This window comes from Thunnus maccoyii, chromosome 10, assembly GCF_910596095.1.
Source record: "Thunnus maccoyii chromosome 10, fThuMac1.1, whole genome shotgun sequence".
NCBI classification, from domain to species: Eukaryota; Metazoa; Chordata; class Actinopteri; order Scombriformes; family Scombridae; genus Thunnus; species Thunnus maccoyii.
The window spans coordinates 23,799,385-23,814,350 of NC_056542.1; the positions used below are offsets into that span (position 1 = coordinate 23,799,385).

Here is a 14,966-nt window from a genome sequence, read left to right on the forward strand (position 1 = left end):
ATCAGCTAAATGCAGACACATCAGAAAAATCACAAGAGTACCTGTTCTGAAATGTGAAATGCCGGAACTGCTTTAGGTCGATGGGGAATTCGTGGACCATAATGACCTAATATTTTGGCACATAGGTACCGTTTAAAAATTCTGTAAGAGCTCCACAGGGGTCTGGTTTCAGGGTAGTAAATTGGCTCAGACAGCTGATAACTATCCTATGCTGCTTTTTCTCTGAACTTCACACAGCGTTATCCAAATATCCTATTAATGCCAGGACTCCCAGGCACTGCACCACTGCGGTGCGGTGTTCATGTTGCGGGTGTGTTTTGAATATTCTCCTGACAATTCTCACTTACCTCTAGCGTTATCTAGCTTTACAGATAACTGTGGTTTCATTTGCCCAGATTTTGAGGCATTTGTTTTTAACAGTTCTGGTACTCTAATACAGTGGGGTTGAATGGAATTTTGTTCGAGAAATTACATTTTAAAAAATTCAACACTTGTCTTTCCGGAAATAGTGTCCTGGTTAGTCTGTATTATCTACAAACATTGCTATGAACAAGTTTCATTGGAACTACTTATTATTAAAGGAATAGTTCCAATGAAAACTATTGACAGTGTACTCTGTGGAGTATTGGAGACATTGTTTCTTGCTGGTGAATTTTTTAAAAGTAATTTTTTTAATGCTGTGAGCACCACAATTGGAATTCCATTAAACTCTGTAGTACTGGGGCGATGCCAGTAATCTCAGACATAGATATCTCAAAGGCTGGGCAAATAAATCCCAAACTATCTGGGTGGCTAGATACCACAAGAAGCAAGTGAGAAAATATGTCTTGTTTATGTTTTGTAATTTGGGTGAACCAAACCTTTAAACACAACGCTCTCCTTTTTACATCTCATGTGGGAAGCACAGACTGAGTTAAATTAAAATGCAGTAAATGTTAGCAAACAACTACCAGTTCCTAACATGATGTTAGTAAAAGTGACATAGAGGAAGAGAGAAAGAGAGAGACTCATGTTTTATTGTGTGAATGTGTGCAGGCATGCTTGTGTATGCAAGAATATATTTGTGTGAGTGTGTGTGTGTACCTGAGCAGTGGGGCAGCGGGCCACTCCAGTGTCCATTGAGCTGACAGGTGAGTGATGAGTCTCCTACGAGCTGGCGGTCTCCGGAGCAGGAGTAGCGCACTGTGGAGCCAAAGGTAAACTTCTCTCCAATCATCACTACATGGGGAGGTGTACCTGGGTGGCCGCAATCTACCTCTGCATGACAGAGAGAAAGGAGCGGAAATAAGATTATCAATGGAAGAGTGAATGGATAGAGGGATTAGTGTTATATGCCTCAGCACACTTGATTAAATCACCGTTCACATTGCCAATGGTGCTACTGAGACAACACATTATTTTCTACTGTTAAATAGATGGCCTGATGGAAGAACAAAATATATTTTTTTTATTAATTATAGGTAAAATATTAATAATTAAACTTTCACATTTTCTTTTTCATACAATCTTAGCTCAGTTGGTTAAGACACATACGATGTTTCAGTGTGAAATACTAAATACCTGTTGAAACCAGCAACCATGAAGAAACATGTTGAACTTTGAATCTGGAAGCTTGTGTTGAACGAAAGAGCAATTTTAGGAGATTAATGTGCCTGAATACTATAAACAGAAATCTGTTTGCTGGCTCGGAACGACACCAGTGATTTGATGTAATACTATATACACACTTACGCAAATGCTTGCAGGATTGCTTTCAAGACGAAAATCTAATTTGGTAAATCACTTTTTCTGCTACCTTATTATTCTTTTGACCTTTAAGTATTTTTGTAGGAGCCGTCATTTAATCAGCTTAGTCTCATAATGCAAAGTTAGTTTCTGTAATTTAGCAAAACTAATTTCTTAACAAAGAGTCACTGATGCCTGGAGCCGTCAATAAACATTTAACCCTTGTGTTGTATTAAGGTTCGAAAATGACCCAGCGCTACTTTTAACAGCGGAGAAAACCCCCTGAATGATCTGTTTTCAACTTGAAATTTAATGACTTTTCCTAGAGTGACCCTGACATTAGAAAAAGTGAAACCTTGTCTTTCTTCATATTTCCATGAAAGCCGTACATCACCAGGGTACAAAGATCGTCTTAGGCAGTTACAAAATCATTTACACACTACAAAAACACACACAAACAAACACACACACGGGGAATGCAGTCAGAGGCTATAAAGGTGCTGCAGATGACAGTTTCCCCAGTTCCCTCTTTGCTGAAGCCATGTGTGCTGTTTCAGTGCCCAACAGGTCATAGATCTGATTTCTTCAGATGTCCAGGAGGAACAAGAGAACAATGATTTAGAAAAGGAGGAGGTATCTGAAGAAGAAGATGGGGAAGAAAACAACCCAGAGCATGATGCATCATCTTCAGATGAAGAAAAAATATGTCACCTTATGACAACCAGGGCAGGTAGGCAGCACAAAATGTCATAAGGACGACCCCGGGACATCACCTCAACATCCTACATGTTCATCACACCAGCCGTTGAAAAAAATCATCCTGGAGATGACAAATTTGGAGGGTTTCTGTAAATATTGAAACAACTGGAAAGGGATGGATGAGATTGACCTGCGTGTCTATACAGGGCTGCTAATCTTAGCGGGTGTGTATAGGTCCCAAGGCCAGGCCACATCTAGTCTCTGGGATGCAGAGTGGAAGGGCGATTTTTCATGCCATGATGCCACTGAAAGTCTTTCACACTTTCTCAAGAATGCTACGATTTGATAACCGCGAGTCAAGACCTGCAAGACGTGTGAAAGACAAACTGGCGGCCATAAGAGAGGTCTGGGAGAAGTGGGTGGAGCGTCTGCCATACCTCTACAACCCCAGGCCTGAAGTAACAGTAGATGAGCGACCGGTCCCATTCAGCAGTAAATTTTATTTTCATATCTGTAATGTAAGTGATTTTCACTGTTTTGCTGAAATATCATTGATTTATGTGATTGTTTTCTGTGACACTGATACTAATTACTGATAGTTATCTCTTTTTGTCACTGTCCTCTCTGGGAGTACATGCCCAGCAAGCCCAGATGTGACAGATGGACTGAGGGGACACAATGTCACGTGTGACAATTTCTTCACCTCTTATGAACTCAGCCAGCAGCTCCTGTAGAGGAAGATCACCATGGTTCATACAGTTAGAAAGACCAAGCCTGAGCTCCCCCCTGCACTCCTCGCAACAAGCTTTCCTTCACCCTACCACCACTCTAGTTTCTTTCCTCCCAAAGAGGAACAAGAATGTGGTCCCTGGTCATCTTCCATAATATCATTGATGTGTCCTCACACAATGTCTTTGTGATATGGAACAAGATCAACCCCACCTGGATGCCTGATAAGCGGAACAAGAGGAGAGTGTTCCTGGAGCAGCTGGGAAAAGTCCTTGTAACCTCACACATTCAAATAAGCACCTCCCCAGCGCAGCAGCCTCTGCAGCGCTTGTAAAAGCTGTTCAGGGGGCTGAATCCACCTGAGGCTGCAGCTGGGGCAGGCAAGAGGAGGATATGCCAAATCTGCCCCCCAAAGAAGGACTGTAAAACAAATACTATGTGCTGCACATGTGAGAAATACATCTGCAAAGTCCATGCACACACACTTGCATACTGTCCTACATGTGCTATTTAGAGTGGATTGATATACGTAATTTTTTTGTATCTGTTATCCTGTTTTATTCTTATTTAGTATTGTTGTTTGTACACCTTGAGGCAGGGGGCAATGGTTCAGAAAATCCAAGAAGTCTAGTATTTTGTAGTTGAATTCATAATTGTATAGTATATAATAATATATCACTATGTTGCCAAAAAAGTTCATAACTGTTTGTTGTTTCCTTCAATAAAATACATTCAAAACTACTTTCTGCAAATTTCTGCATTCTAAGGCTATACAAGTGCTATCCCTTGTTAAAAAATGTTAATGCCTATGCAGTACATTTGTAATAATAATATTAGTAATAAACCTCTACCTCAGTAAAGAAAACAATTATGACAGGCGTGTTGTAATAAAAACAAGTGGTGTCCACTGATTAAATACAGTCTGCACTGTGAAGAGGGAAAACCTAGATATTTACAAAGATTGTGATGAATGGCAGGTTGTTTCTTCATGCAAAATAGATTTGGGGTTTAAAACTCAATTAAGCTGCTTTATTTTGGGGCTTTAGTGAAGGCAGGTCATTTTTGACCCTTAGGACAAGGGGAGGATACAGAATGTTAGGACTACACAAAGGTTAAGATGGACACTCCTGTGTATCTCTTCAACTACGATTCTGTTTCATAAAATAATTGCGGTGTGTCATCTCTTTACCATAAAATGACATGCTCTCTGAGCCTGTGTGCAAAATGTAGAGGTTTACTTCAGATAATTTCACTGGAAATAGGTCATTACTGCTGTCAGCCTCATATGAAAGCAGAGTGCACAATGAGCCAGGTGTCTGACAGCAGCATTACAACCTCAGATAACCCCTACAGTTCATAGATGGTTGTTGTTTTAATTTAAGTGTTTGGTTTTGAGGCTATAGCTATCGCCCCAACAACTGGTCCTATGACAGTTTCCTCATTTCTCAATTAGGCGCAGTGCAACATAGCCATAAGCTACTGGGGTATCGAACATTATGCAGATGCTCCCAGTCACAGCGTTTAGCAACTTGTACCATTAGAAAGCAAATGAAGATACAAACACGGTTGTGGACGGTCAATTGAGAGTGAAACTTTTCTCTTGATTTTTTACTTTGCATCTGTGTATTTATTCATTAATCATCATCAATCATCATCATTTGTACAAAATGCAATGATACAATAGTATCAAGTGAGTAGACTGAAACACATTTGCCGATTGATGGTTTATGTAACATAGAAAGTAGTCATAGGAAATAGACGTACCAATACATTCTGGTAGAGGTTTGTCCCAGTGGCCCACTGGTTGACAGGTGAGCACTGACGAGCCGAACAGGTAATATCCTGGGTTACAGTCGTAGAACACCACGCTGCCGAAGGTAAAGTTACCATGCTCGATCTTACTCTCACGGATAGAATTGGCAGGGATACCTGGATCTGTGCAGTTCACCACTGTATGGAAAAGACAAAAAGAAAAAAAATACAATTGTGCATACATCTGCGCCATCATGAATTATTCAATTAGTTTAATAATAATGGGAGCATACAGAAAACAGAGCACTGACAGTGGTCCAATTAATTTTTATAGCTGCAAGGATATTTCAAGCAAGACACACATTTTCATAGTAATTTCAAGCAAATTACTGTTAGTCACATGATTACTTGTTGAACTAAAAAAGGTCTCTTGACCTATTCCATCATTCCCCTGCTGAGTGCAGTCTTATGATGTCTATTATTGATTCAGTATATTATCTGTATGCTCTTTATAATAATCATACTGTGATATTGTAATAATGATTTGCAGAAGTGCTCCTGGCAACATTTCATATACATCAATCTATTGTGGTTTTCAGAGATAATGTCAATGAATTATCGATGTACTTTTGCCAAAGTGAATATTCACTTCTTGGCAGTGTCTCCCAAAACCATTTTATGAATATGTACAATCATCTCTGTCCATAACGTTGCTATGGCTCACTAAGATGTTCATACTGAACATCACACAACTGTATAGCAGGAGATGAAATATAGCGTACAGTGATTCCTCCATTGGACTATGATACCAAACAGGTTTTGTCATTATATTTTGATCATTTGTGTGATGGGTTTCTGTTATTACCTTTGACTAAATTATATATATTTTAGTCATGTATACTGCATGTATTAAGTTAACAGTATCTGTCAAGAATACTTTTACTTCAATATGACATGGAGAAAAAAAACCCAAGACAACACATTACAGTCATATGGCAATCTGTCTAATTAACTCCACCCAGTATCATTGCTGAGGATCTGACTTTTCTTTCCTGAAGGCTGTGCAGTCTTTTTTTCTTTGGTTGAATCCTCATTTGCATAAATGCTATCTGTCAGCATGTTCACTTCTGAGTTAATAATAGAACTGTTGATGTGACCTGATGAGTGGCTTTTTTCCTGTTTATTCGAAAAACAGGGAGAAAAGTAAGCCCAGGCTATATTAAGAATTGTCAATAATAATAACACCTCATGCTTCCTCTTGAAAATAAAAGAACCAAAGGCACATCTGTTGTCACAAATTGACAAGCATCCTTTTTAGCACCAGTTAAAGTCTCCAAAATCACACTGCTGACCAGGTTTTTCAAACAGCTGAAAGCATATGAGGGTGAAATTAAGTTCAGAGCAACATCAAATTAAATCAATAATGCAAATGTGCAACAAAGCTAGCTTAATGTGAGAAATTTGAGAGGGAACAAACACGTATTTTGACAAAGGGAGCCATGACAGTTTAATATGACTTAACTCTTTTGATCTTTTACCAGGTCTGTCTCTATGGTGCTATTCACAGTAATGAAAACTGTGTCTCTTCATATTTGACTGCCAGCAAAACCAATGCCAAGGAGAGATATTTTTAAATGGGAAAAAATCTGGTAAATCTCACTTCCCAACAGATCCAGAGGTACTGTAGCAAACTAATTAAAGCCACACTGGATATCACTCAAATTCATTTCTTTCATTTTATGTTTTAATGATCATTTCCTGATCTGTGACTATGTTTTATTGAATTTTACAGTCAGTTAAAATCATATGTATCAAAATTAACACATCTTTACATCCAATAACTATGTGTCTCAAGTGAGAATCCTTTTCAAAGCCAAATATGGAAAAGCTTTTTTCCCCAAGCATTATTAAAATTATTAAACATTTCCATCATACTGCACAATACCTCTGGTTGATATTGTCTGTATCGGTTTTATTTTGCTAACAATAATGTAAACAGTGGAAAATATTGTCAAAACAAATAAGTATTTCTTTGCTATGGTCACACAGAAATGTCTGCATTGCTGCTGATTGTAAACACACCGCTAATGAGCCTAACCTGTGCAAACTAATATTGGACATCAATAAAACACAGCCGCCATCTGACACTCCCAATAAGATGTCTTCCACTAAATGTACTTGTACACTTTCTTGCCTTCAAAGTAATCTCACCCTGCAGCAAGCCTCTTGGTAAAAACTGGCGGTAAAAATGTAAAAACAATTTCCCATTTACTCTCTCGTTTCCATAAGTTCTGCCTCAAGCTCGTTATTGCTATTTCCCTGCTTTTGCTCTTTGGCCAGGACTCCAGATGCTGCTGTCTGATGCTCTACCAAGAGAACAGACAGTGACTTTTCTTATCCAAATTAATACATGTGTGAGCACCACCTCCATCCATTCTGCTTCTATGTCTGTGCCTCTGCATGCTAGCGGTCACTGGCTGTTGATTTCTGAATGATCATGACACAGTACATCTGCTGGCTGCTGAGTTCTTGTGGTCATTCTGGCTTTTGATATCTGAACCATCAGAAAGCAGCAGCAAAAGCCACTGTATTCTGTTCCAAGACTTTAGTTGGATCCTACTTCTGCTTATTAGCAGCTACCTGGCTCCACTGATGGCTAGCCTGATTCACAGAAGCAGACTTAGAAGAGGCTTCTGTTATCAAACATTAAAACACATTTAGTTGAAGTGATACCCTAAGAGCTAGTCTCTTCAGAAAGGAATCATTGCAGATGGTTACTTAGCCTTGACAATTGAGTAAAAATGATGCATCTGCTGGTTCCGAACTCTTGTACTACTTCTTGCTTTTGATTCCTGTCTGTCTTAACTGAGGCAATGTCGGTGATCTGAGCCTTACCTAAACATGCTGGCAGAGACAAGTGGCTTTTTGGTTCAACTGACAGGATACATCTGCTTCTTTCTGATACTTAAAGTCAGTCTAGCTGCCAATCATTTATCCCTGCAGCAGTCACTCTGTAGCTGGACCCTACCTCTGCATGTCGGTGGCTGCTGGCTCCACTGGCGGTTGGCCTGGCACTGGGCTGTAGAGGGCCCCTCCAAGGTGTAGCCTTTGTTGCAGGAGAAGCGCACCACGTCATTGTAGTTGAATCCATCACCTGTGGTGCGGCCATAGATAGGGCTACCTGGGTGGCCGCATGTGACAGCTGAAGTTGACACACATCATTCAGGGATGTGAGTGAAAGGAGGGAGGAAGAGAGGAGGATAGGAGATGAACAGCAACAAGGAAGGAATACAAAGAGAAGGGAAAAGAGGAGGGGAGTGAGAAAGGTAGAGTGTGTGGAAAGAGGGAGACCGAGAGAGAGGAAAAGGGAGAGAAAATTCAATAAACATGATCGATATGTAGGTGATATACAGTGACACCTATCATAGGTATATCATTACCATATAATTAACCTTCGAGGACAGCAGGGGAATTAGGAATCAAGACATGATCTCGATTAGGAGAGGGTGAACAGCACATTTCAGTGTGTCAATAAGTCAATAGGAGATTGAGAATCACATTATGTGGCCATGTATTGACTATTGACTTCAGCAGTTCTGAGAGGAAAGGAACAGGAACCTGTGGGAATTGAAAGATGCTTTTTAACAGTGTTACATTTTTTAAGAGTGCTAAACACATTTTTATTTATTGATTTATTTATTTCAATAATACAATCAAATCAAACTGCTGTTTCTTGTGAATAGAAATTTACATATTCAAAAGGGTTCCTTAAAATGTATTCAAATTAACATTGAGGGCTGGAAAACAAAATTGGTCCCATCAGCTCTTTTTCCATCTGAGCAGTAGTGTCTATAGTGAGAAATTCAGAAATAACCAAGTGGTTCTTCTCAGCACACAAACAGGCACATACTCTGTCCAACTTACTTTCAATCAATTCACTGACCACTTCTCTGAATCGTGTGACAACAAACGCACACGACCGCAGCAATTCTCTCTCTTTCCCTCAAACACAAACACACATAAACACACATCTGATTCCTCTTGCAGTCAATCAGCCAGGGAGATGGGGTGCTAAAGTACTTACAGATACAAACTGGGAGCTGTCCGGACCAGTTGTGGTCCTGCTGGCAGATCCGCACTGAGGAACCAATGAGCCTGAATCCGGGGTTGCACTGGTAAACCACTGTGTCTCTATAACCAAAGTTTTCCCCGATCACCTGCCCGTTCACGATGTGCTCGGGAACGCCACAGTGACCGGCTGTAGGACGATGCGAGAGGAAAAAACAAAACAAAACATACTGTTAAGATATTTTATTGTCTCCTCTTGCTTTCTTTATCTTTTTTTCCTCAACAAGATCATGTTTTGTCTGTTGCCTTTTGAGACTTGGTCATGACAAAAACAGTCCATCCTGGAACTTGGTGGTGCAGTCAATCATTCATGTGGTGAAATACTTTGGTCCAACTTCATAACATTTGGGAATAATAGCCTGTAGTTCCACTAATGGACAATAATTGCAGGGTAAAAACACAATTTTGATTGTGTTATCAGGTTTGAATAACTTTGCATTTTGACAACTGTATTATAAAATGAAATGAGGAAACTGGCAATTTAAAAGGTCTTGGAATTATAATGCTGGCAAACAAAATTAGTGTATTCATGAAACATATTGGATTTAGAGAGCATTTTTCAGCTCATTATCTCTGAATTATTATTTCTAAATTCATACTGGCTTCAGCTTCACTCGTGGTGATAACTCAGCTTTTCTCAACTACAGTAGACAGAGATACGCATGTGGAACTCCTCAAAATCTGTGCAATACGCTCATGCACGTAATCGTATTACTTTCAGCTACAATAAATCCCTTTCAGAGAGGAGGAATCTTGCTGAGATTTCCACTGCCACTTAAAACCTGGGAAATTGCCACTGACTGTGAGTCTGATTTCCCTAATTCACTCCTGCACCCAGAAACCCAGCCGAGCATTTTATTATCACACTCCAGTTGAGAGCAGCCAGATTCTATGAAGATAGTGCTGAAGTAGGCTACTATACTGAGAGGTCCCTGCCTACGTCAACCCTGACAGCCATATCACTGAACAAGAGAGAGGTGCCCTTCCTTTAATGAACTGAACCAATCTTGAGCTGAGCTTGGAGTGCTGGTGCCACAGGGTTGATAAACGGACTAATGCATCTGCCAGGGAAACAGTCACATTCTGCTGCTGCGTGGGTTTGAATGCGGCTCAAGTAATTACATATGTCTCATTTTCTTCGACGGCGCGGAGATGTGATGAGCTGTGGTAAGCTGAGCTGTAGCGTATTTTCTTGTTTATACATATATGTTAACAACATGCTGAAATTGTGCTGGTGCAGCTTGGCAAGTGTCTCATAGTTTCAAGGCCAGCTGTGGCTCTCTAGCTGCTCTCTCACATTTAACATTTAAGAAACACCGAATCACACTGACTCAGAGGCTGTACAGCATCCTGCTCCAATCCACTAAAGGCAGTTGCCAAAAGTGATTGCACATTTACACAACAATTTTTACCTTATGATCTCCACAAGGTCTCAAGCAGACCCCGAGGAAAATATAAAGTGGCGGTGTTGAGTATCAACATGATGGCAGGACCAAGACAAAAAATTGTACACCTCTCTAAGTATTTTACAGTCATTAGCCATAAACATTTATAGCCACCCTCTGCTTCCCCATCTGGTTCTATTCTGGGCATGTTGGCCCAGCCACAGAAGCTCATACTCTGTCTGAACAGATTGTCAGCAGTGTTTGACCAAGGTCAAGGCAGTCTTTTTTGAAGTTAAAGAGAACATTTAGACCCTGCTTACCCAGGCACTGAGTCTCCATCCCACTCCAAAGACCGGACAGGAGACACTCTCTAACAGTAGATCCAGTTAAAACATAGCCCAGGTTACAGCTGAAAATGGCCGACGCTCCAAAGGTAGTTTGGGTGCCAATTTTCTTCCCATTAGGAGGAGTGGGCAGATCGCCACAGGAAATGACTGCAATAAGATGAAGAAGATAGTAAAAAGAAGAGGAAGGAGATGGAAGAAGCAGGGAATGAAAGAACAAGATACCGGGAGAGTGAGTGAGAAAGAATACGAGAGAAAGAAAGAGGAGACAGAAGTTGGCTTACATCTTCAGAGTCAATGGGAGAGCACAGTCATTTACACCCATCTTACTGACCTTAATGCGATAAAAGAGTGACCTGTACTATTTCATGGGGAGGATAATAATGGTGTTTTCCTTTGTCCCAACATCTTTCATGATGCGGGCTGGCATCTCCTTTTGCCATTACACTGGCTATTCAGCTCTTTTGCTTTTCAAAAAGTAGTTCCCATGGCAGCATAGAAAGCTTTTATTTCCCATTCCCACAATAAACATTATCTAACATAGGCTGAGACACGAATAGGTGAAGAGTACAAAAGCACATCATTGAGCTGTTGATTAAGTAAGCTGTGAATAAGATTTTCATTCTTGCAGTCTTATAATGTCACAATCTATGAATCTAGTGTACCTGAGGAAAGGCAGGACATAGATTTTTTTCAATGTAGGTGGACAGCAATGTTCACTTCCCTTCTATTCAATTCCATTCTATGAAATTAATGAAACACTTATATATTGTGTTTGTGAGAAGGAACTCAAGCTATATACGTAATAACAAACATCATTCTTTTGGTTCAGTCTTCCTTTGGTAAAGTCTACATCGCTATGATTTGCGATTCTGAACTTGTGTGAGTCAAACACAAGTCACAAGTCACTCACTTCTACACCGAGGCCTTTCACTTCTCCAGCTCCACACCCCGTTGGCCAGGCACTGGATGTGGGCAGGGCCAACACGGTAGTAACCGGGGTTGCATGTGAAGATTATTTTGGTGCCATACTCATAGTGGGAACCGTTGACTATCCTCCATTTCCCGTGGTCCAGAGAGAAGGAGCTGAGACTGGGGCACATCATGACTGTGCCAAAAAAAAAAAAACAAGAGGGGATACAGAGGAAAGTGGACATAGTTAGTTTTGGATTATTCAAATGGATTGACTTCTGTTTCAGTTTCTTATGTCTTGTATAGACACTGCCAAGTCAAAACCCATAAACATATGTAACAACCCAACAGTGTAGTGGAAATACAAATTCCATCAGTAGAATAAACTAATCCATGTGTTAAAATGTAAATAACTACTTTTCTACAGTTAAACAAATGTTCTTCCACAACAAAGCTGTTTATGAATTGGCATTCTCAGAAACCAAATGAGTTCCAAAACAAACTCAGTTTCCCTTTTTGCTGTGAGACACATATACAGCTGGGAATAAACACTGGTCTCAATAGTAAACAATGTTGTCAATCACTCCTGACATTGACTTTCAAACTTGGAAAAGTTGCACTGCCATGTAAAACAGTCACCCCAGCAGGAGCAACAGATTTCCCCTCTAACATCATTCTCTCTTTCATCCGTTTCATCATCACTAGCCAACAGGTTAGTGTTTTTCTCATGAAAGAAAGACTGTAATCACAATTCGTGGTTTTGTTGGGACTGCTGTTACAGAAAAAAGCGTTTTGTGTTTTGTTAAAAGCGTTTGATACTCCACAACGTCTCCAGAGGATTTCTCAAACTTCCTGTTTGGAATACAGCTGTCGAATTTATGAAATCAGTGTCGTCTCCATAACTCTCTCCTAACGATGCAATGGTTCTTGCGGTTACCCCATTTCTCTAAATCACCGTTGCACCTCCTCTTCAGCCCTCCGCCTCCTCCTGCAGCATCCTCTACTCACCGATGCATCGAGGTATCTTGTTGTGGTTGCTCCAGGTGCCGTCTGGCTGGCAGACTGTGGTCGTCAACTCTTTGGAGGAGAGCCGGTAGCCGCTGTTGCAGAAGTAGGTCACCCGTGTGCCGACGGAGTAATCAGCAGCGAGCACACCTCCGTTCACTGGCGCACTGGGCACACCGCATGACACAGCTGCAGGCGGCAAGAGGACGATTGTTGACACACATGCTTAAGCGCAGCACAAGACACACACTAGAGAGATCTGCAGAGAGACGCCTGGTAAACACAGACATGGTAAGCGGTCACATACAGTCACATTTTTGTGAGCCAGTGCTAAATACACTTGTGTGTGTACTGCCACCAGTGTTCAAAGTGCAACCCCCTTTGTGGTCCACAAGAAATGTAATGTGTTATTTTTTCAATTTATGCAAGCAGCTATTTGTTTTCTTCATTTTCTTGTCAAATGGTTTTAATTAAAAAAGTGTTAAAATCCAAAAAAGAAATAACCGTGCTACATTGTCACTAAACAGCCCTGGAGATTTCTGAAAATAAACCTTATTCATGGAAAATATTTTAACATGTCACAGCAGGAGAAGCACAAGTGTAATTAATGACATTAATAATGATTGCATTGGTGAGCGAGTTCCACAGCCCTGGTATTTTGCATGCCAGCTGACTGGAATGGCTTACTGGGACACTTAATGGAGCTGAGCCATCATTAATAAAATAAGATGCACTTGTGCTTTTTCTGTTATGACAAGTCAAATCACTCACTGCAAAAGTGCTACATTTCCTAAAATGCAAAACAGTACGCCTACCACCACCAGTCAACATTTTAGGAAAACAAAGATATTTACACCCACCTAACGCATTTATAATAATTATGTGGGACCGCTTTTATCTTGTCAATACTCTATCAAGTCAATTGCTGTGCACATTTTAGGGCTACTGAATCAATTAAAGTGTTCTTGAAATCTCACTAGCTAGAGAAATCCATGGAAATATTACATAGAGGACTGGTCCCTTGAGGAAAAAGTCATCCAGCCACCTCAATGTGGAGGAGGTCTAACAAATTGCAGAGAGATATCTAATCAAAATGAAAGTCCTCCATAAATCTGACAAAGTTTTAGAATGTTTTCATACAAAGTTATTTTACAATTAATGATACTATTAGTGCAACCAATAATGTAACTGCATAACTTCAGCGGCATCCTCTTCTTCATACAAAGTATGAAACACTCACACATAGAAAAACTCCCACACAGCGCTGCGTCCTTGCCCCTACACGGCGTGAATCTGGGTTACCCTGGCCTCAGAGCTTAAACCAGACAGAAACCTTAAGATAGTAGGTTTCAAGGTGTTTATCATCAGAGCCAAGTCAGAGGGAGCGAACAGAGCAGGGAAACCAACATCTGCTGGGCTACACTAAATGGGAACAGTTATGCAAACACGCACATCATAAAATGGAGCAGCAATGGTAGCTGCACACTGTGAAACATCAAAGGTATGAATCTGCCAACATGGCCTGCAGCCATTACATTGCCCTTCACCACCCCATGAGAGAATCAATCAACATTCATTTGTGAATACTGCTAAGTCACAGTCCAAATCACAAGCACTAAAAATTTTCTAAACCTAAGATGGAAAGTTTGACAGAGTAAATTCTTTAAGACTATCAAAGTTTAGAAAGGCAGTGGACCTGAAACATCATTTTAGGTCAGTGTTCTTTCTCTGAGATGAATGCGCAACACCGGTACATTCATATACTATACATTCTCAACATATCGTACGATACGGATTGGAGGGAATGAAAAGCTGAACATTCTGTAATGTAATCTCGACCCTCTAGCAGATACCAGATGGACAGCATCTGTATGAATATATTAGTTCATTTGCAGACATGGTTTGGTTTATGTGCTTTGGAAAAGCTGTGTGCAATTATCAAACTGACGGAATCAATCGCAGGTGTGAAGTGTTTTTAAATCATGTTAAAGTACATGACATACATTTTGATTTCACTGCATCATGATAAAACGCAACTGAGCACACCATCTGTTGCTATTTGCTGCTGTGTGTGAGTGTGTGTGAGTGTGTGTGTGCTAGCGCATGCAATCATGCACATGTAAATGCACACATTCACATGTGCACATCAAAGAACCCAATTAGTTACGTGAAACCCAACAGCAGCAGACACTGCATGCTAATGGCGAGTTAGCCAAAGTAATTTGAAGAAGTGGAAATTGACAGAAGAAGGGTGGATTGATTTCTGTTTCCTTTCCACCTGACAGAG

The 14,966-nt window shown here is 40.4% G+C and overlaps 1 protein-coding gene across 7 annotated transcripts in view; it reads right to left on the minus strand.

Moving 5' to 3' along the window:
• LOC121904871 (CUB and sushi domain-containing protein 3-like) overlaps positions 1 to 14,966 on the minus strand; it is a 235,399-nt gene that overhangs the window by 56,071 nt on the left and 164,362 nt on the right. For all 7 annotated transcript variants that reach the window (XM_042422653.1, XM_042422650.1, XM_042422651.1 and 4 more), the window contains 7 exons: positions 12,683 to 12,868; positions 11,676 to 11,870; positions 10,739 to 10,912; positions 8,990 to 9,163; positions 7,934 to 8,107; positions 4,918 to 5,103; positions 1,084 to 1,257 (listed from right to left, as the gene is read on the minus strand). In XM_042422653.1, the coding sequence (XP_042278587.1) occupies positions 1,084 to 1,257; positions 4,918 to 5,103; positions 7,934 to 8,107; positions 8,990 to 9,163; positions 10,739 to 10,912; positions 11,676 to 11,870; positions 12,683 to 12,868 (1,263 nt within the window). The remainder of the gene's footprint in view (positions 1 to 1,083; positions 1,258 to 4,917; positions 5,104 to 7,933; positions 8,108 to 8,989; positions 9,164 to 10,738; positions 10,913 to 11,675; positions 11,871 to 12,682; positions 12,869 to 14,966) is intronic.